The 23,960-nt window shown below is 37.2% G+C and overlaps 1 protein-coding gene across 6 annotated transcripts in view; it reads right to left on the minus strand.

Annotated features, from left to right (window-relative positions):
* The window catches only part of LOC111866425, a 34,684-nt gene that overhangs the window by 8,788 nt on the left and 1,936 nt on the right, over positions 1–23,960 (minus strand). For 2 of the 6 annotated variants that reach the window (XM_023855365.2, XM_023855364.2), the window contains exons 2-6: positions 14,371–14,483; positions 12,929–13,154; positions 9,567–9,798; positions 3,260–3,555; positions 2,506–2,727 (exon numbers count right to left, since the gene is read on the minus strand). In XM_023855365.2, the coding sequence (XP_023711133.1) occupies positions 2,506–2,727; positions 3,260–3,555; positions 9,567–9,798; positions 12,929–13,154; positions 14,371–14,483 (1,089 nt within the window). Of the gene's footprint in view, positions 1–2,505; positions 2,728–3,259; positions 3,556–9,566; positions 9,799–12,928; positions 13,155–13,805; positions 13,910–14,370; positions 14,484–23,960 lie in introns of those variants that run through there. The other 4 variants (XM_023855368.2, XM_023855369.2, XM_023855367.2 and 1 more) reach the window with 4 other exon arrangements.

Genomic DNA, 23,960 nt, shown 5'->3' on the forward strand with positions numbered 1-23,960 from the left:
TATTATAGTACATGACAAATATAAATTTTAAATCATTTTATAAACGACACATGATGGCAAGCAATGCAATAGTTTAACGTAAATAACACACCTGAGGATGGCACAGTGATGCCGAAACATGTAGCGAAGTGACAAGTGAGATTATGTGCACTAGAAGACAGTCAATACATACACATCATGGAGGGCAATTCCTATACAGTACTAAATTTAAAAAAAAGAAAAGCAATCATGAATTATGCATTGTATTTCCTGCTGTACTACTGATGATACATGTAAAGCTGCACAGTGGACAATAATACACACTGGGTTTTCTCTTGTGCTTCCTACTAGATCAAGGGTCTCCAAACTATGGCCCGCGATGTGATTTTATCTGGCCCGCAAAAGAATTGTGCAGAAATGCGCCAACTGAGCTAATTTTCCAATGAGTACTGGTAAAAAAATACTTGTTCATAGATTTCAAATTCATTAAGACTGTGTTTAAAATATATTGATATTCCATATTATGTTAATATTATTCACAATTTTACTAATTCTGGACCGTATACTGCATGGTATTTCTTCATATTTCTTTGGCCTCGATCGGCAGTGTCAATTCGTGGCAATGTAGGTAGCGCGAGCAGTTCGTTACTAGCCGTCTTATGCACAAAACTTCTTGCAGTGGTGCAGTGTAATTGTAACAGATCATCAACGCCGGTGTCGTACTTATTACCATTTTTGTATTGAAGGCAACTTATGCCCAGTTTTGCTCTAACTGTTCCAAGAATTGGTAGCGAGGAATGTTGATGAGGCTACCGGAACTTTAGTCCATTCTACAACGGCTGGTTTGTAAATTTTTCTCCATTTTTGGGACAACATATCTGTGTGAACAAACTTTTTCCCAGATGAAGAACATCAAGTCAAAATACAGGGCAAATTTATCCGATGAACATTTAAAGTCGCTACTTGTGATTAGCGTTTCAAAATTTGAACCTCAATTTAATCAGATTTTAAGAATGCAAAAAGAGTCCCATCATTCACATCATTCACATTCACAAATGCCAGCTTGTTTTATTATAATTTGTGATGAAAATATGAGCATTTGCTGCTACTGTCTGTTGTCATTAATATACGATAATTTATTCTCATGTACTTTGTATTTAATTTATGAAATTCTGTGCTTTCAATAAAATTCATATACCTAGAGTTATTAATTTCTCATTTTATCCGGCCCATTGAAAGTGCTGAATTACCTAATGTGGCCCGCATTTAGAAAAGTCTGGAGACCCCCTGTACTAGATCAAAGCCAGCTCTAGTTTAGCACATAAAAACCTAGGTATATTTTCAGTAAAAGATATTAACCTTTATCCTACGGCCCTTTAAACTTAGGCTGTGGCAGCGGTANCATGTATATTCAGAGAGGCTCAGTCCTTCATTTGCAGCATTATTACAACCTGTTCACATAGTGAGATGCCAAATGATGGTCTGTTTCTCTCAAATAAGATAACCTGCTACTGTGTGACATAACTGAACATTCCACCCATGCTCAAAAAATGTTTTCAGTAAAACCACTCCATTTACCTAAAATTACAATAGCTGCGAAAAGTAGAATTCTGAAAGCACATTAACATACATCCCAACATAAATTCTGTGACATATTCAAGTTCATATTTCTTGATTTCTACAATCATATTCTAGATTTTGATTTGTACAGTCTCCAAAGTGCATGGATCATTTCTGTACATTTTCTGTTTCACTTTTCACCACAGATAAAGATCACATATTCATCCTCAAGGAACATGATGGTTATAGTCTTTTCATTATTCATTAATTAAAACTTGCTTGTAGTTTAATTTTCTACAGTGAATATTGGTGCACTGTGTGTCAACACGAGTCACTGCATGCTGACTACCAACTGGCCAAGCATGTAAAGTAAAGTAAAGCAATCCCTGTAACAGGCCGTGAAGGCCCATAGGGTTGTGAGATGTTGAGGGTCCCATATTATCTAGACAATCGGCTCAAAGATCGCGGTAAGGTTGTCAGCCTTATGTGCCGGCTGCGCTTTAGTTTCCAGGAAAATTATTTAATTAATTCCTGGTACTCATTTCTGTTTGTGGCTGAGTGAACCCCAGGGCCATAATGTGGCCAGAAGGATTAGGTCAATTGAAAAAATCCTCATTGGGACTTGAACCCGCGATATGCCAGCTTGTAGCATAGTGCACCGGTTCTTGGCCAAGCATGTGCTCCCACAAAATGTAGTTGGCTGAACCTCTGAGAAGACATTTCATAATCAAGGTTCTTTACTGTAGAACTATTTTAGCTGGAATAGGTGGACTGTGTCTTGTAAATACATTTTTTGGCACTTACAGAGCATAAAGAGGACGTTAATTCATGATTTTAATATAATATTGCCTTTAAACTGGTAATCTTAATGATATAGGCAGAACCCTTGGTGTCTATTACAAAACCCCAAGATTCACAGCTAAGAAATCATTGCTCTAACATTCTATGATATGGAACACTTTATACCTGTACAGAGAGTGTGAAAGTATTTTGGAGAAGTTTCTCTCTCTTACTAATGCTTATGGCTTCTAACATCTTTTCCTCCATAGCCATCTCTTGTTTGAGTCTGGTAAGGCACTGCATCTTCCTGTCCATGTCAGCCATAATGCTGGGTGGAATAGTAAAATTTTTTTGTTGGCTGGATGACATTTTAGTTCCCAGCTGAATGCAGTACAATGTGAGATGAAGCTGTCGACAAAATCAGTATTTTACAGCAGGACCTGAATTTAATGGTATGCAAATTTTAAACAGAACAAGAAATTTAATACATCCTGAACTGTGATCAGAAACTTCTGATACAAATGCTCACAATGTGATATTTCAGTTGCAGTGCAGATTTTAGCATCTGTTCTTATAACATATATCAGACTCAATAGGTACCTATTACTGCATTCAAGCAGTGGTAAAGAACAGTTAAGGCAACATATAAAGTTAGAATACCTAATGATATTTCAACGTCTATCCTTCTTTATAATATGGACAGCTATTTCACAAAGACAAATTGGCAACCTGATGAAAGCATGTGAAACACAATGAACAAAAATACTAATCAGGACTGCCACTGTAATTAAGAATATAATAATGGTGACTACATGGCAGTTAGTTATGGAGCTAGGCAGCCTATTTCTTTTCCAAAAAAATTTGCCTCTTGGACAAATATGAATTTTGTGTTAAGTTTCTGGTGAAGGTGTTAAGTTTTCCAGCTTATAATTCTACTTACCGTAACTGCAAGTATGGCATCTGAATGGGGAACCACATCCAAGGCACAAACTCCCTTTATCCCCAACACCCTGTTCTCCACCACTGGCTGACCCTCACTACTCCAGGTCAGTTTGCTATGCCAGAGATCCAAACCATCTGTAGCTACGATTCCATCCTTCACAGTGCAACATCCCTCCACAGACCCAGGGAGATACACCATATGGTAACTTAACTTCTGCTGATTGGCTGTAATGTATACCACTGGACCACTGCATAGCACCACACCCACATGAGAATACAGACATGTCACTGGGTCTGCAACAAATTGTAATATGAGGGATCTTCAAAAAGTTTCCACACTTCATATTTTACAACTGTACTTTACTGATGATTACAAGAACAAAATGCATCATTTTTCTGTATAATCACCCTGCTATTCAACACATTTTTCCTAGTGTCCTACCAACTTCTTAATGCCATCATAATAGTCTTTAGTTGCACATGTAGCCACTGTTGCACTGCTTTCTTTACATCGTCGTCACATCGAAATCTTCTCCCTCCTAAAGCTTCTTTAAGTGGTCAAAAAGGGTGAAAATCAGATGACACAAAATCTGGACTGTGAACTGGATGTTCCATGGCTACCCACTTCAATTTCCCGAGGGTTTCCAACATGTGCATTGCAGCATGGTGAGAGACGTCGTGCAACAGCAGGTAGCACTCTGACAGTCTCCCTCTTATTTACAGCAGATTACAGGCTTCAGGCCTCTCTGAAGCATGTTGCAATAGGTTCCACTTATGACAGTTGTTCCATGTTCCAGGTGGGTCTCAAGAATAGGCCCTTGAGAATCCTAGAAGATGGTCAACACCAACTTGCATGCCAGTGGTTAGGTCTTGAATTTCTTTGCAACAGGAGATGATGGATGCTTCCATTGCATGCTCTTCCGCTTGTGCCTGGTTGATAGTAGTGAAGCCAGGTGTCATTTCCTGTGATGATGTGTTGCAGAAAGTTGTCACCTTCTTCGCAATAACAAGTCAAGTGGCAGGAAAAATGTCTAAGCAATGCACTTATGCTCAACTGTCAGTTCCTTAGGCACCCACCTGGCACACATTTTATGGAATGGAAGGTTATCATGCAGCACAGAATAGGCACACCAAATGCTGATATTGAGTTGTTCTACAATTTCATTGACTGTCACTCTTTTGTTTTGAAGAATCAGTTTTCTAACTCTTTCTTCATTTTGTGCAGTTGTGGATGTGATTGGCTCTGCATCAGTCACAGCCATATGTCCATTTTTATATATTTCAATCCACCCCACTCAACTCTACAAGAGGCAGCATTGTTCCCATAATGAGCACCCATGTGCTGATGGATCTGTCCATTTGGTACATCTTCTGCCCACAAAAATATATCACAGATTACTGCTGCTGCTCCTTGGTGCAATTCTCAAGTTTCACTGCCATGTTCACTGCTTTGTAGCAACTCTCACATTAACTGCAAGGTCAACAGGCTTGCCTTGCCAACTAGTCGCATAACTCCTGCCAACCCCCACCCCTCTTGCTCTTTCCATTTTGTTCAATAATATGAAAATGCAGGAACTTTGGGAAGATCCCTCTTATCTCTCAAAATTATATACAAATAACCACATACTAACCATCTGGCAACAGACCCCTAAAGTCTACCACTGGTCACATTCCCGATCTAGTTTAATACTATTTATATTCCTATAGTGATTTCCTTAACCTCCATTTTCATGTTATCCTTCCACCCCCTACTCAATTCTGCAAGTACATTGCTGTTTAAGAGTGTTCTCTGCCATATGAATTTCTTGTCCCTACCTTTGAACTTCCTCATTAGGCATATCAATCTACCTTACAATCTTCCCTGCAGTGTCCAACGAGAAACAGCCAATGTGGCAAGACCTTACTGAGAACAACTTAAAGAAGCTTGAGAGTGATGTTCTCTCTAATTTCTGTGCCACCTGAGTGGATAACTGCCTAAGCAGTCAATCAGAGCTCCCACCAAGTGGAAGATACAGTTCATTTCTGCAGTTCATTCATTTACCATTAAAAATATACATTCATATGCTAACGTTAACAAAACGGTGTAAACAATGTACAGTTGCAGAAACATGTCTATAATACATTTTAATGACTCTATCAGGACATTATGCACTGCCAGTGTACAAGACATTTTTTGCTTTGCTGTTCTATTGGAAGCTTTTTGCACTGTCTGTATTTGCTGTCCAATGCTTGTACACTGCATCAAAGTTGCCACTTTCTCCAGATGAAACCTCTTATGAAATCAAAACTCTCATGTATCTTTATGTCCAGATTTTCTTTACAGTTTAGTATAAGGATGCAATGTTTTACTGTCAGTCATAATATCACACTGTCCTTTGTTTTCACAATTACAACCTGTTCAAATTCATACCACTCCACTAATTTCTCTTCTGAAAATCCTCAAAATGGTAAGCAGCATAGTAATTGCAACGGAGCAGTGTTAGCATCACCCTTCACAGCAGCCAGAACTTTCTTGACTTCAGCTCTCCAATAAACAATTTCACCTAGATACTGAGTCCTCAGTTTATTAAACTCAGCCACTGCAAACTGCACAGTTTCAACTGCTGTCAAGCACCTCGTCTGAAACAATTTGCTCGGTTATGCCATTCAGGGTGAATGCAAATTTGTGAGCATCTTCAGGCAATATTTGTTTACTCAATCATTTCACCTGTTCACTTCTTTTGTGCAACAGTCAATCAGGACACTACAGTTTCACATTAGTGCACTTACTCTATAACTGTGGCTAGCATACTGAACTATTCTTTCTTCACATATGATCTACTGAATGATGAATACATAGTCCTTATAAGAATTTTAATGTCATGCTTTGCTGACAAGTGTTTCCAAGCATTACCTATTTTAAGATATCTCTGAAGAACACAGTGCTGTTCCAACAAGTGTGTAAGTTGCATTTCATCATTGGTAAATGTGATAATGGTTAAATTCTACAAGTGTTTGTAGAAGGTGTTTGCTGTTTTATGTTTCTGTTGTAGTCAGTATGTTTGTATTTTTTTTGTTTAAGTTTCTGTATGTGGTTCATGTTATCCTCTAACTCTTCTGCAATACTCTAAAAAATTATATTCCATGTGTTTTTACATTTTTTCACATTGCCAATGTGAAGTGAGTATACAATTTTATTTGGTTGCTTCTTTTTATGTATACGAATTTTATTTCATTCTTTATACACATTCTTTGGGCCTGTGTTTGTGTACGTTCTACTGCCACTGATGTGTTTGCTGTTTTTATTTTTATGTGTGCATAATAATATTTCTACTGTATTTTTGGAATTTAATTTTTCACAGTACATATAAAAAGAGATCCATTAAGGGACTGTAAATGGCGGTATATCCATAAAATGAGTGTCCAGGTAATATCAAGCTTAAAAGTATGGCTTCCACATCAAGAAACTGAGTGGCTGTAATGATGGAACTACAGAAGAGAGGTATCTGTGGAATACATTACTGAAATTGCCTTACATAGCATGGTTTCATATCAAGTTTCACGACGACCATTCAGGCATTCAAGTAACATTAAAATTATTACCTTAGTATAACTTATTATAAAAAGTATTGTCTTATTTTAAGGAAAGTAATTTATGAAGCAAAAAAATTATATTATAATCAGTTAATTGAAATGTCTAATAATAGAAATAAAACAGCATTGAATATTATAAGAAATGTATTGCATAAATCCACCAAAGACAATTATATGCCGGTTATGTTTAAAATGGATAATAGGAACATTCAATCTAATGATGTTGCTGATGCTTTCAACGAGTATTTTTTGAATATTGCTCATAGTCTGCAAACACATCCTGATAAAACTAGTTCACCTCTTGAATTATTAAAGAACGCTTTTCAGCCTATTTTTCATAGTATGAAAGTAATTCATGTAACCAGAGGAGAAATTATCAATATAATTTGTTCTTTAAAATCAAAGAAGTCTTCTGGTTATGATGGGATTTCATCTAAAGTATTAAAACTTTGTAGCGTCTTTATAAGTGCGCCCCTTTCCTACATCTGTAATATGTCTATCATTAATGGTGTATTTCCTGAATGCTTGAAGTATGCTGTTATAAAGCCCCTGTATAAGAAAGGAGATAAGGTTGATATTACGAACTATAGACCTATTTCTATGTTGACTGTATTTAGTAAAGTCTTGGAAAGAGTTATGCATTGTAGATTGAGTCAGCATCTACAAGTTAATAATATTCTGGTGCAGGAACAATTTGGCTTTAGGAAAAATTTTTCAACAGACCATGCTGCTTTTTCTTTTACGACTGGCATACTTCAGGCCTGGAATGACAAACTGCAAACTGCAGGGATTTTTTGTGACCTTGCTAAGGCTTTTGACTGTGTTAACTATGAAATATTGACATCTAAACTAGAGTATTATGGTGTCCGGGGTTGTGTATTAAACTGGTTTAAATCATATCTTTGGGATAGAAAACAGTGTGTGTACATCAAAACTAATGATGGTCAGGACTATTTTTCATCTTGGGAAAGAGTTAAACAAGGGGTTCCGCAGGGGTCGGTTTTGGGACCACTTCTATTTATTATTTACATTAATGATTTGCCTCCATATATTAATAAATTGGCTAAAGTTTTTCTTTTTGCTGATGATACCAGTGTTTTGGTTACTGGTAATAATCATGATGAGCTTAAGCATAAAGTCAGGGGTACACTGTCTCTTATTATAAATTGGTTCACAGCTAATAAGTTGGCCTTAAATATCACTAAAACTAATATTATTAGGTTTGCTCTAAAACAGTCCTATAACTCTCTGGCAGTTGCTAGTGGGAATTTGTTTATAAATGAAGTTTCTGTGATAAAATTTTTGGGTCTGCAAATTGATAAGAATTTAGACTGGAAGAGTCATGTAGAGTATATTCTCCCTAAACTTAGTTCAGCTATTTTTGTAATTAGGAGTTTATCTTATTTTATGAGTAAAAAAATTTTATGAATGGTGTATTTTTCTTATTTCCACTCTATTCTAAAGTATGGAATAATTTTTGGGGGCAACTCAACGAATAATGTTAGAGTTTTTAAATTACAAAAAAAAAGTAATAAGGATTATATCTGGAGTGGGACCTAGAGACTCTTGTAGGGATCTTTTTAAGAAATTGAATATACTGCCATTGTCATGTGAATACATTCTCTCGTTGATGATGTTTGTGATTGATAATCAAACTAAATTTTGTTCAGGTTTAGATGTTCATGGTTTGAATACAAGAAATCGAAAGCAATTATATTTGCCAAACTCGAATCTTTCTGCTTTTCAGAAAGGTACTATGTTTACTGCCATTAAACTATTCAACAGATTGCCCATAACCATTCAAAGCCTTAAAGAGGATAGAATTAGTTTTAAAAATAGGCTGTTTTTATATCTTATGAATAATTCCTTTTATACAGTTTCTGAATATGTGGAGCATAACATAAACAATTAGTTTTAATTATTTTGTTATCTGTGTGTTTGTTTAAATTTGTTTTTATATCTTATGAATAATTCATTTTATACAGTTTCTGAATATGTGGAGCATAACATAAGCAATTAGTTTTAATTATTTCGTTATCTGTGTGTTTGTTTAAATTTTTGTATGACGCCCTTCATGTCCATTTGTTTGGACTTGTGAAATGAAATGTATGTATGTATGTATGTATTACTAATAAGAAAAGTTTATGAAGTAGGCCATTCAGATCACCTCAGGTGGCATGATACTCATACCAAGTTCAATGACACCTGGTTGTGGCATTGTTTGTACATGAACAATTTCAGAGGCTGCAGTGTTGGAATTACTGAGGATCTATGAAGTACTCTGATGAAACGACCTAAAGTGACATTATATACATACCAAGATTCATGATGATCATTTGGAGCATTCAAGTAATATTAAGTTTATTATGTCAACAATTTCAGAGATTGCAGCACTGGTATTACTGATGGGGAGTAAGGCATTGAGGTGGCATGATATACATACCAAGGTCCATGAAGATCAGCACAGGTATTCGAAAGTTGTTACATGGAGATACACAATCACACACACAGACATTAAGGTGATCTCATAAGCATAATTTCATTTATTTTTTTTCAAAATGTGGGAAAGTAGGCTAAAAACTGAGTCTCTTAATACAATACTCCTCATCTGTCTCCATGATATAAATTGCAGATGCATGGAGACCGTACCTTTATGCTGTGAGCACATATCTTTCCAGTATTTTTCATTTCAGGAAAAAATACTGGAATTAATCAAGTCATAATTCACCAACCTCTGAGAAACACAATTCCTGCAATGGACTGTGTAGTGCTATATACGATTTTAGATCCAGCCACGGAAGCAGATCTACTTTCTGTCACTACTGGAACACAGTACACCTGACCACAATCCAAACCAACAAAAATTATCTGTGACCAGACCAATGCCAGGTCTTCAAGGAGTAAACTTGCTAGCACCGGATCCAAATCACTGCATCTCACAGATGTTAGTGTGCAAGAAATAACCTGTAAGTCAAGTGAAACATTGTCATGGCATTAGATAACTTTGAAAAATTGAACAAATGGATTATTACACAGCTGGTTTATAACCATTTTCTTACTGTTAAACCAATTACAGATTTTACTATGCCTGCTTTGGTCTCATGTGACAGATGTTTAGAAGCTGGGTTTCTATTGAAAGTAACTGATATAAACCATGTATAAAGAGATCGTACAACTATGAAAAATATATTTAATTTTCCACATCTGCTTATTTTGAACACAGAGGTCTTTCAAGTTATTACATTTTTATGAAACAGCCCCTCAATTACCAAACAGTATATAGGTCTAGGCAAGACATCAATCAGGGTCTCCTAGAGGACAGTGAACCAGTTTGGGGTGGACCACCAGCATATAAAAGAAAAGTAATAATTCCATTCCTTATACTTTACAGAACAACGATAACAAATCAAAAACAGATTCAGGAAGAAATTAAGAGGAGATTGAACTCAGGTAATGCTTGCTACCATTTAGTCCAGAACTTTTTGTCTTCTTGTCTGCTGTCCAAAAACATAAAAATTAGAATATACAAAACTATAATTTTGCCTGTGGTTCTGCATGGGTGTGAAACTTGGTCTCTGACATTAATCAAGGAACACAGACTGAGGGTGTTTGAGAACAGGGTGTTGAGAATATTTGGACTGAAGAGAGATGAAGTGACAGGAGGTTGGAGAAAACTGCATGAGGAGGAGCTTCATAACTTGTACTCTTCTCCAAGTATAATTAGAATGATCAAGTCAAGGATGAGGTGGGCAGGGCATGTGGCACAAATGGGGGAGAAGAGGAATGCATATAGAATATTGGTGGGAAAGCCAGAAGGAAAGAGACCACTGGGAAGACCAAGGCGTAGGTGGGTGGACAATATTAAAATGGATCTTAGAGGTAGGATGGGATGGTATGGATTGGATTGATCTGGCTCAGTATAGGGACCAGTGGAGGGCTCTTTTGAACACAGTAATGAACCTTTGGGTTTGAATATTTCACCCATCTGGATCCCTTTTATCAGCAATGAGGCTAGCAACTTACAGAGACGATCACTACAATGTCACAGATTCTTCATGGGCTTCTGTAAGGTTTTAAGCCCAAGTATTCAGCTTCTACTCCACAGGTGGAGGTAGTGGTACGCACAAAATGGTTTCAGAAATTCTCCACTTCATCCTGTGCACTGGTTTTCATGGACAAGGTTCATTGCATAAAATTTTCCAACTCCCTTTCCATCTTAATTTCAGGTCTGTGCATGCTTTATCACAATTTTTATTGGATTTTTCCTGTTATCTCTCTTTGACATAGCTGGTCTCAGGTATTAACGTAGCTGTGGTTACAATGACATGGGCTATCCAGTGATTGAGGTTAGCTCTTTCTAAGGGACCCAAAAGAGGAGGTGTCTCCCTGTTCACCTGAGGACAGAAGCAGATCCAGATTCCAAAAGACTGTGTTCTCTTAGCTTTTAGATTATCAGATGAAGGAAAAGTACAAAAATTCAGTAATTCTTTATCTACATCATCTGTCTGTCTACAGATGAAGTCCAAGTTACTAATACATATTAAATGAACATTTATTTCAGACACAGAAATACATCAGTCATTACTTATGAACTAAATACAGTAAAACTTGGTTATAGCAACATCGGTTTCTGCGACACCTTGTCTATTGCGTCAAATATTCAATGGTATGAACTAATTCCTCATAAAGCAACTGTTCTTATACCATGCTTAGTACGACATGCACAAATGCATCAACCTCGTATGTAACGTCATTTTCATTCCTGAATTTCTCTGATATCGTGGGAAAGTTCGATGTGTCTGCCCACCCTCACTTTCTCTACTTGCTGACGTGACTGTCCTGGAAGAATACAACCGCGGGCTGCAAGAGGAGCGTGGGTTTTATGCGAAAACAAGGGTGTGGGGTGGGACTGCGTGAATAGTGCAAGAGGACGCGGCAGGTTGTTAACTGCATTCCTTTCCTAGAATCTCGTCTAACAGGACCTCACATTGTCTACTTACCCTATAGTGTTCCCGCCTAAACCCAGAGAAGTGCAGTGGCGAAAACATGGCAATGAAAAGGAAAGTTTTAAGCAATGAAGAGAAAGTTAAAGTGATTCGTGAAATAGAAAATGGAAGGAAAAAAGCTGATGTATGCTGCGAATTTGGTTTGGTGAATTCTACAGTACAAACGATATGGAGAATCCATATTAATTCCACGTTAATGTTACGTTAGTCTGTACTTAACTATGTAATTCACTAAAAAATGCAACATTTTAACTCGGTTTTTGGTAGATTTTTACATGACTAACATAAGGCTACTGTGGAAGTGCCCATTTCGGTTACAACAACACTATTTTTAGGTCCCTCTGATGACGTTATAACCAAGTTCTACTGTATATACTTGAAGAAAGCAGTCTTCTTGGATGTGGCGCTGTGTAGATATAGTGTTAACCGACATTTCGGAGGAATGTATCGCCTACATCTTCAGGGTAGAAGACAAGACCCGATATATGGATCGCATCATTAGGGAGGCCATTGAGACTGAAATCCATCCCGACAATATGAACAGAGAGGTGGGGTTTTGTCTCAGCAAGTCACGGAAGCCTCTCATCTGTTCCCTCAAGAAACCTCAGAGACATGACGCCAGATCCACAAGGCCATGCATGTCCATGCCTGACTCACTTCACAATCCCCAAGCTTCAGGGTTAATGCCCTCCATTTAACCTTCCCTTCCCCCCCCCCAACACATACTCTATACCTGCTCTGGTCTGCTACCTGCTGGCCACTTCCCCAGACCATTCCCCTCCCCCTTCTCTTCCGATTTCCCATGTAGCCCCTCTCCCTTCTATTCCTGCTCTTATACAGCTGTATTTACTTGACTGGACTCAGCCTGTTACACCTTCTCACACTGGTTCGCTCGCGGATTTTTTCTTGTCTTCTACCCTGAAGATGGAGGCAATATGTTCCTCCAAAACGTCGATTAACACTATATCTACATGGCGCCACATCCCAGAAGGCTGCTTTCATCAGTCACTGCCATGAAAACCTCAAATCTTACATAAATATATACTTCTTTCAATTGCATATTCTTGAAGTACTGAAGCCTCACTTACACCATATGAAGACTGTGGAAGCTGAACTGAATATCTCTTTTCTGCTGGAATCATTCTTGAGCCACACTTGTACACATCAATAAAGAGCTTCTCATGTTTCTTCTTAACAAGGACAAACCCCATTAAAAATGTGCACATAGCCAAAACCTCTTGGTGCATCCTGATGTGCATCTTTAATGACACTGACCCCTTATGAATAACATCAACTCCATGGCTTAATGCTGACCTGTGGAGACAATTTGAACTTCACCAAGAAGAACATCATGTCCTACCAGAAAAACTCTTCACTTATCACTGACTAATGTAAGGAACTAAATATGTTCCCTTTGATCCTTTTACTCTGTAATTTCAGTAGAGTGAAATCTGTTTTCACATTTATTTGTTGAGCACAGGATCTGGGAACTAAACAGAGGAAAATCTTTAAGTATAATAAATTTAATAAAGAGATGGTAGAGATGGGACCTTAGACAAAGGAGACTAAATAAGCAAAAATATTACATCAAGAAACACTGTATTTTCTGACATTTCTTTCTCTTAGTGTTGTTATTTAAGTAATAATATAATTACTGTGTAGGATTTGAGGTTCTCACAGTGATGTTTATGAAGAGTACTGTTTTCTGGGATATAATATTTTGTAGTCCATTGAATATAAAGGTTTACTTTCAACAGACTACATGGCACTATATCCAAAAAGACAGTTCTCTTCATAATCACTGTTTATTTATTTTTGCACTTTATTTAACAACACTGTCTGTAAATCAGACAATACAGCATGAAATGATTCAAAGATAGCGAGTAATAAATTTTGAAGGATATGGAGGAAGTGGCCATGGCCTAATTGAAGGTACTATCCCAACATCTGCCTTGAAAGACTTACCTCAGTCAGGGCACATGGTGTCCGGGCTGAGATTTGGAGGAGGCACCTCCGAAATACAAGTCAGAAGTGTTACCATTTGAGCTAATTTTCTCCATCAGTTACTGCTGTTAAAAAATAATAGAGCATAACCTCAATTTCACCATGTTCCAAAATACAAGGAATGTGAATACCATTTCAGCATTACGTAGATTCCTATTATACCAGGATTACTACTGGGGGCATGTGGTAGGATACTTGGTTGAGTCACTATGCTATAAGCCGGAAGGTCACAGGATTGATTCCTGACAAGGTCATTGGATTTTTCAAATGACCTAATCCTTCCAGCTATTTTATGGCCCTTAGGTCAACTCAGCCTTTAACAGAAATGACTACCAGGAATCTTCCTGGGGGTTACGAGCAGCCAGTGCATAACAGTGACAACCTCACCACCATCTGTTAGCCAACTGTCTAGAAAATATGGAAGCCTTGATCTCTCACAACCTTATGGGCCTCCATAACCTGTTACAGGGATAGCTTTGCTTTACTTTATAAGGACTACTATTAAAGGTAGTTGTCAGCTACTCACACTGAAGACGTGTCTTGTGACTTGACAAGTAGATAGAGAGCGCGACCATTAAACACCCCAACCACATCTCCAAGCTGCAAGATATTCACGATGGTGCCTTCAACAGACAGTACCTAAACAAATGTTTATCTTTACTACTCTGGAGTAACAAAAGCTAACTGCTGCCTAAGAGTGCAGCAAAGTATTGTATTGTACTGTATTTTATTTTCATCCGTTTTGCTACGTAGTAACACTTGGACAAGTCATTCAGCAATACAAGTTAACAAAACAAATCTACAAAGTTACAAGTATACTACCAACATTTGTTACAATCATAAGCAACATATAAACAGCAGCCTCCGTAGTCTAGAGGTAACGTTCCCACCTCATGACTCGTAGTACGCGGGTTCAAATACCCGGCGGAGGCCGTCAAATTTTTAAGGGCGGAAAAATTCAGGGAACAAGTCCTCCGGGAGGGACTTTAAGCCGTGGCTCCCGTGTCGTAGCTTTACGGCAAGTAAAAGAACCTCATATCTCCAAGGGAGGTCACTGAGCAAAATTGTGGACGTTTGCCGCCCGACAGCAGTCACTAATACCTCCGGTAGATGGGGGAAGCATTATAGATACTTCTCAGCCAGTAGAGCCGGTCTCCCTGGCTGGGTGGGACTGATGGTAAGCACCAATACCGGTAGGATATAGAGGCTGGTGGTAGAAATCATAGAGGGAAGCACAATGGACCACTACAGGTCTAAGTGCATGGGGAAACCCACCCTCTCTAATAAATAACTAACTAACTAACATATATATACAACATTTCAAAAAATACACGAACTACTATACAGAGCTCATGAGGTGCTATGACATCCGAAATAAGTACTTGCACCATCCACCTTTTTATTAAAACTAACAAATTCATTTATCGTATAAAAGGGATTTAAAGTCTTTTTTAAAAGCTGAAAAACTCACTGAGTTTTTTTTTTTTTGTTTGGCACCTTGCTATAGAATTCTGTCCCTATATTTACCACTTTTTTAAAATAATGTAGTTCTGCAGAACTGAACATAAAAATCCTTGTTTATTCTTGTATTATAACTATGAATATTTATATTTTGGATCAAATCTGCTTTGTGCTTTTTTATGTAACATAACACCTCTAAGATATACAAACAAGTGACCTGAGGATGCCATAATCTTTACAAATTTATTTATTTGAATACTACTTGAAAACATTATGATCAGAATACCATGAAACCTCAATCTTACAGCTTTTAAGGGGTCACCTAAAACAACTGTAAAACTGAGGAAAGTGTACAGAAAATCTGATTTTCTTTATACCATTTATTTGGAAGATCATTTAAAAAATACATTTGAAAACTTAACAATGCAAATGTAGATACAAATGTGGTTCTTGGTTTATTTTATGACATTTTATCAACTGCTGTTCTTATGTAGCATCAGTAAGATGAGATGGTGATTATAACTGATGAATGGAGAAAAAGAGGAAGGAAGCAGACATAGTCTGTATCATGGTGTTATTCCAGTATTCACCTGGACAGATTGGCAAATATGGTACATAGCTGTACCTAGTTTCGTGATTTCTTTAAGCATTATTAGGCTCTCAGTCTGTATAATTCAGTTCCAACTTTGCTGCACATTATAATAATATTGTTCTTGGCATCAAATTGACACATGTACTTCCTCTTCTTTTGAACTAGTCAAATGTTGATCCAACACCTGGTCAACACTCTGGATTCCATAACCTCAAGAGCATGGTCACATGTTGTGTAGCCCTCAAACTGCACTCAAAGATGCTGTAAACTGTACAAGTCATCCTCTTCACCTTCACTGAGTTTCACTGCATTGCTGTCATTGCTACTGACAACATCAATTGAGAAAATGCACTTCACAAAGCATTCTTGACTGCAGTGGTTCTTATCAGAATCTAGGTGGAAGAGCACTGCAGACAACATATCCAGCTTCAGCTGCATAGCATCTTGGAACAGTCCTCCATCTATCATGGCTACAGTCTTCTGAATCAACTGCTTTCTGTAATGGCACTTGAATATGTATAAGGGGTGGGCCTTCTTCGCCCTTGCACCGTGACCACAGTGATCTATTGTGCCTAAACTTGAATGCATGGATGATTCCCAAATCTAACAACTGTAGCTAGACAGTACAATTAGCTGGAAGAAATACAACTTTGATATTGCTGAGAAATGTGGTGTTCTTGAGGTGGGCAGCATACTGATTAGTGAAAAGCAAGATATTGTGATTTTGGTACCCAGTTTTCTGTATAGCTGCATGAGGTAATATTAAAAAAATTTCGTGGTCATTCAAAGAATTTGTATTAGCTTCATAATTTGTTGGCAGTCTCTTGACACTCTTGAAGCAATGTGGAGTTCTATATTTTCCAGTTACAAGAGGTGGCAGTTTATCATTACCATAAGCATTGCATGTGAGTACAGTAACCCACTGTTTAGATTTCATACCACTGTGGCAAAAATGTCCTTGAAAACTGGGGGTTTTGCCAAACTTTAGACTGAAAAATAGATCAGACTCATCAGCACTGTAATATTATATATCACCTTCAATTTCTTGCAATAGTTGGTAATTTTTCCAGTCTTCTTTTTTTTTTGGATCAACACAACCTGCTCTCACCTGACACAGTTCTGTAAACAATGCTGTCTAACTTCTTAAACATGTTGATCCATCTGTTGGAGTTGAAAAGCTGGCTATTCCCAGATGAGCAGCGATGTTTAAGCCTTCTCCTTGAGGTGTGTGCCATCTATGGAACCATGTAGCTACGAGTAGTGCAGATTCTCCAGTTCCTCAAGTGGCAAACGTTTCAGTAATTTCTGCTGCTTGGAGAAAGGTCCACATTGGATGTAACTTCTCTCAATTTCTTCATGGTTCTTCACAAGTGTATTTAGGAAGGGCAATAAAAGTCTCAAGCATGATGGCAGATCTACAACTGTGCCAATATGTGCATCAACTTGTGCTCGAATATTTATTTTATCACGTTTCACTTAACCATTTGCAACTGCTAACAAGGAAGGAAGTCCACTACCGCAAAGAAGAAATTCTGAGAACTGAACTGAAAAAATGTAAAATCTGGTAAATTTCAGTAGTCAGGACTAGAAAAATTAAGTGAAAATTCGGGGAATATGTGAAATTGAGGAAAAGTAAAACCCATTAGACTTCAACATTATTGTTATGGGCATTTGGCTGAGAACATGCAAAAATATGTAAATTCGTGAAAAATATAAAATCTGGAATCGCAAAATCAAAGTTTCACTGTGCCTGCAAATGCTTTAACTAATAATTACAAGAATAATATATATACATAAAATTAAAATACCTCATTTTTAGAAATGCAAGGTCAAAGGTCAAATGTGAATACCTTGTACACATAACGCTGAATATATTGGTATAACTGTCAACGGAATGGAACTTTTATTAGCTTCAAAATTAACATAAAATGAGCTCTGTCTCAATTAGGGCAGTGACTATACCACATTTCCTAAGACAACTTGTGCCCAAAAAATGAGTGTTCTGTTTGGCAAAACTCCTTGAGAAGCTGCCAGTTGTGCAACTACTCAAGAACATCCCACCATTTTATGGAACCTGAAGGTTGACAGCTAAGGGCCCCTTTCCCAATATACGAAGGGTGTTCTGTATATAACGCCTCCTATTTCTTTGTGTTAATATGTAACGTCTGAGCTGGATGTTGGTGGTGTTGTAGTGAAGGTTGAACCCTCCCGCCAATGTACTGTTAGTTTGGTTGTTGTGCGACAGATAGAGACAGCAGAGCAGTCTACCAAAGTGGCGTCTGACATAGAAGTGCGTACGAAACATAGATGTGTTATTGAATTTCTCACTGCTGAACAAATTGCACCCACTGACATCCATTGACACTTGCTAAAGGTGTACAGAGACGATACAGTGTATGTCAGCACAGTGAGGCGGTGGGTAGTGCGTTTCAACAGTGGCGAAAGTGAAGTGCACGACAAGCCACGCCCTGGGCGTCCCTGCTCAGCTGCCACTCCTCACAATGAACAGCGCCTCATTCATTCAGATTGGCGGATAATGACCAGGGAACTGTGTGCACAGCTTAATATCAGCTGTAATGCACTGGAAACTATGTTGGGGAAGCTGGATTATCGCAAAGTTTGTTCCAGGTGGGTCCCGCGGATGCTTACACAGGACCACAAAACTCATCGAATGGAAGTCTGTCAAGACCTGCTGCACCAGTTTGAGGCTCAAGGTGACAAGTTTCTGGACAGCATCGTCACCAGAGGTGAGATGTGTCACCACTACGAGCCAGAATCCAAAAGACAGTACATGGAGTGGTGACATCCGGATTCCCCCAAAAAAAAAGAAGTTCAAGACACAGCCATTGGCAGGGAAAGTGATGTGCATGGTCTTTTTGGATAGGTGGGGTGTGATTTTGTTGGATTTTCTGGAGCCTGGTGAGACTGTCAATTCTGAACGCTACAAGACGATGCTGACTAAGCTGAAAGCCTGCATTTCCCGAGTCAGGCCAGAGAAGCAGATAACCTTTCACTTGCAACACGATAACGCTAGACCCCATACCAGTTTGGCGACCACCATGCACATCGCAAAGTTTGGCTGGACTGTCCTACCACATCCACCTTATAGCCCTGATTTAGCACCTTCAGATTTCCATCTGTTTGGGCCTATGAAAGATGGACTACATGGGCAACATTTTCCAGACAATGATGCTGTCATTGCAGCTGTAAGAAAGTGGCTAGCCTCTGCTGGCGCAGACTTTTACAGATGCGGCATACAGGCTCTTGTTCATCACTGGCAAAAGTGCACAACAAATGGCGGTGATTATGTGGAAAAGTAACTGTAAATAGCTGAAATCTTGCTCTATTTAACTGCGTTATTATACTTTCTGTATCTGTTGTAGTTTTCATTAAAAAAATAGGAGTCATTATATACGGAATGCTCCTTGTAATATTCAATAAAATAACAACTAAAAAAATTGGAAAAGTTATCTCTCCTTTACATTAAAAAATTCATCTGGATATGATGAGATTTCGATGAAGGCACCAAAAATTAGTGCCCCCTACATTTCTTCCCCTTTATGCTATATATTCAATAAGGCAGTCTTAGCTGGTAAATTTCCCTTATGTATGAAATACTCGATTGTAACTCCTATACACAAGAAAGGTGATAAGAAGAACTGCGCAAATTATAGACCAATCTCACTGTTAATTTCGTTTATCATGGTGTTTAAAAAAATAATATTTAGAAGATTATTGATACACGTTCACGCTTATGACATTCTAGCCAAAGAACAATTTGGGTTTCGCCCCATATTATCCACTGAAACAGCTTCATATAACTTAATTAATATAGTTTTAGCAGCTATTAACAATAAAAAAAAAAGTAGGTGGAATCTTCTTTGATTTGGAGAAGGCTTTTGACTGCGTAAATCACGAAATACTTTTATATAAACTTGAATTTTATGGTATAACTGACAACGTATATATGTTATTAAAATCGAATCTCCAAAACTGATATCAAAGGGTGGTAATTAAAAATGGACCCTTTGATAAGAGTGAATCAGAATGGGGTTGGGTCAAACATGGAGTTCCCCAGAGATATATCCTTGGACCATTACTTTTCCTACTATATATCAATGACCTACTTTTTTCTTAAGCACAATAGACCACTGTAGGTCACGGTGCAAGGGATGATAAGGCCCACCCCTTATATATTCATTCATTCATACTTTTATCTATAAAATATCTGAATGTCAGTGTAAACCCCCAAACAATTTTATTTGCAGATGATATTAGCGTAATCGTCAGTAATCAAAACAATACTGTACTACGAAATAACTTGAAGTCAGTCTTCACTAGTGTGATGAAATGGTTTAAGGCAAATTTACTCTCATTAAACCTGGACAAAACCTATTGTATGGGATTCCACTCTAAAGATATTATTAATTCCAAAATACAAATTAAATATAACAACAAAACTATTGCCAATACTTAAAGTTTCTTGGGCTAGTACTTCACAATACTCTGTCTTGGAAGAGTCACACCGATATGTTGGATTCCAAATTTAACAAAGCGTGTTATACTGCAAGAGCAATCAGACCTTTCTTATCTTTACATTCCCTAAAGATAATCTATCATGCTTATTTTCATTCAGTTATAACATATGGATTAATTTTCTGAGGAACTTCTTCCCACAGTATGAATATTTTCAAACTCCAAAAGCAAGTAGTTAGAATACTAATGGAAGCAAGATCCAGGGATTCCTGCAGAATTTTTTTTTTTTTTTTTAATTTTGAATATTCTGCCTCTAGCATCTCAGCACATACTCTCCTTGGCTCTGTTTATGGTTACCAATAAATCTTTGTTTAGACAAAATTCTGAAATTCATAATTTTAATACTAGAAATAATTCTAATTTTTTCCAAGTAACCACTCACTTGGCGATGTTTCATAAAAGTTCCACCTATGCAGGCATTAAGATCTTCCAGCTGACATTAAGGACGTGGCATGTGATATTAAAAGCTTCAAATAAGCATTAAAAAGTATTTGCATGAGCATTCTTTTTATACTGTGGATGAATTTTTATGCATAAAACTAGATAAGTATTTCTGACGGTAATAGTAAAATCATAGTATCAGTATTTCCAGTGTTACATTATTTTCATTTTTTTGACAAAATCTTTTAATGATTGCATGTCTTATTTATTTATCATTATTTATTAATATTGTACTGTCTTGTATTTTTGACTTTTCTATATCCAACTGTTGTACCTGTATGCATCAACAGAATAAATTAAAATTGAATTGAAATTCATTACCATTTTCACAAGAGCCCTCCACTGGGCCCTATCATGAGCCAGATCAATCCAGTCCATACCAACCTATCCTATCGCTCTAAGATCTATTTTAATATTATCCACACACCTGTCTTGGTCTACCTAGTGGTCTCTTTCCTTCTGGCTTCCCAAGCAATATCCTATTAGCATTCTCCTCCTCCTTCTTCCCCCCATTCATGTTACACGTCCTGCCTATCTCATCCTCCTTGACTTTATCATTCTTATTATACTTAGAAAAGAGTACAAGTTATGAAGCTCCTCAGTATGCAGTTTTTTCCAACCTCTCATCACTTCATCCCTCTCCGGTGATTCTCCTCAGCATCCTGTTCTCAAACAACCTCAGTCTATGTAAAGGTAAAGGTAAAGTCATCCCTGTGCTTTACTAATTAAGCACCACACCATGAGGCATATGGGGGGGGGGTGGATGTATAGATTCATGATTTCTTAAGCTTGGCACTACTTGCAGCGCTGGGACACTAAATTTTCGGACATTTAAATTTGTTATGCACCATTTCATTTCATTTCATTTCATTTGTTCACCTTCCACAAATCCTGTCGAGAATACATTCTCACGCGGATGTGAAGATCGTCCTAGTTACAGTCACAACTAAGAATTACAGTTGTCACTGAATAGCATACAAATTTGTAATAAAATATGATAAACATATACATATAAAGTTCCTAGGAGTTTGGATGGATAAAAATCTAAAGTGGCATACACATACCCAACAGCTAGCAAATAAACTTTGTAAAATATGTTTTGCCCTAAGAATAATCAGTAGAGTAGCTGGGCCAGAGACTGTTCGTACTTTATATTATGCGTATTTTCAATCTATGTTAATATACGGATTGATATTCTGGGGTAATTCAGGAGAAGCAAAAGTGATCTTTAAGCTACAAAAAAGAGCTATTAGAATCATGATACAAATCCCGAAAACTGTTAGTTGCAAACAATATTTTAAACTGTTACATATATTACCCTTACCATGCCTATATATATATGAAGTGTTGGTTTACATAAAGGCAAATTTAAGTGCTTACTCAATCAATTCCGAAATACACTCATACAATACAAGGAGAAAGGATAACCTATATACAGTACCATGTAATACGAGTTTATGCAAAAACAACTTTAGTAATATAGGATGTCGGATGTTTAATCAGTTACCACAATATATTAAAGAGATACCAGTACTACACAAATTCAAAAAGACTCTGAAAACATTCTTGCTGGATCATTGTTTTTATAGGGTAGAAGACTTTTTCGTGGTTGGGGATAAATCAAATCATAATTACTAGTTATCATATACTTAATGAATAAATGACTTACATCTTTACAATAACATATATGTGGGAATACCTTCTGCTCTGTTTTGTTTTTTTACTCTTGCAGAGAACAGGATAGCAGGAGGTATTGGCTGGAACTACCCGGATAACGACAGATGACCATACTCTCCAACATCAATTTATAGGCCGCGCCAGAGCTTAAGTGATTAGTCGCTGGCTTCCCACCACTGTGATTTGAACAAGTGGGATTTGTGATAACAAACTGGCGCTGGGGCAGGTTTCCTCCGAGTACTTCGGTTTCCCCTGCCAAATAGGTTAAATAGGCTAAATAGCCGAAACATGTTGTTAATCTATTTTCAAATTTGATGTGTTGTGACTGATAAATATAGTGCTCATCATTTAATTATTATATTAGTATAAAATTATGTTGTTCTTCTTATTATTCTATTATTGTATCATTGTATTGTCTTATTGTATCGTTGTATTGGATTATAAGAGTGTTTTGACTTGTCCTATGTCATGTATAATGATCCATGGATGTGAAGTGAATAAATAAATAAATAAATAAATACAATACAATAAATAAGCTAATTTTAGTAGTAAAAGTAATGGCAAACCTTATACAATTTGTACAGTTTTATACAAGTCTATTAATTAAAAATTCTATAGTTAAAAGACAATGTCATTAATGAATTTTGTATTACATACATTAATAGTATAATAAATTGAAATAAAAACTAGTATACAGTGATATAAAAATTATGTATATCTAAAATAAGCAATTAGAAACCAGAACACAGACTGACAATCTTGTCTTCTTTTAATTGTAAAGCAAGACAGCTACTCGCATCTTAAAAAGATTTATAACCGAAATATTCCTGTAAAGAATAAAAAGAATGTAATTGTAAAAATTGTTTCAATTGTACCTCAAAACTCTTAGTGTCACTCGATATATCCTTAATATGTTGTGGTAGATTATTAGAGACCTTTGTTCCTAAACAATTTAATTTCATAATTGTTGCTCCCTCTTTAAAATTCAGTATTTCAACCATGTGTCATTATAAAATTATGAAACAAAAAGTCACCAAAAGACCAATTATCACAGTTCATATATATATATATATAAAAAGTAAGTAAAGTAAAGCTATCCCTGTAACAGACCATGAAGGCCCATAGGGTTGTGAGACGTTAAGGGTCCCACACTATCTAGACAATTGGCTCAGAGATGGTGGTAAGGTTGTCAGCCTTACGTGCCGGCCGTGCTCTACTCCCCAGGAAAATTATTTATTTAATTCCTGGTACTCATTTCTGTTAGAGGCTGAGTGAACCCCAGGGCCATAGTGCTGACGGAAAAAAAATCCAATGACCTCATTGGTATTTGAACCCGCGACCTTCCGACTTCTAGCATAGTGCCTTAACCACTACGCTACCGCGTGCCCCCATATACAGGGTGTCCCAGG

This window comes from Cryptotermes secundus, unplaced genomic scaffold (assembly GCF_002891405.2).
Source record: "Cryptotermes secundus unplaced genomic scaffold, Csec_1.0 scaffold271, whole genome shotgun sequence".
Lineage (NCBI taxonomy): Eukaryota > Metazoa > Arthropoda > Insecta > Blattodea > Kalotermitidae > Cryptotermes > Cryptotermes secundus.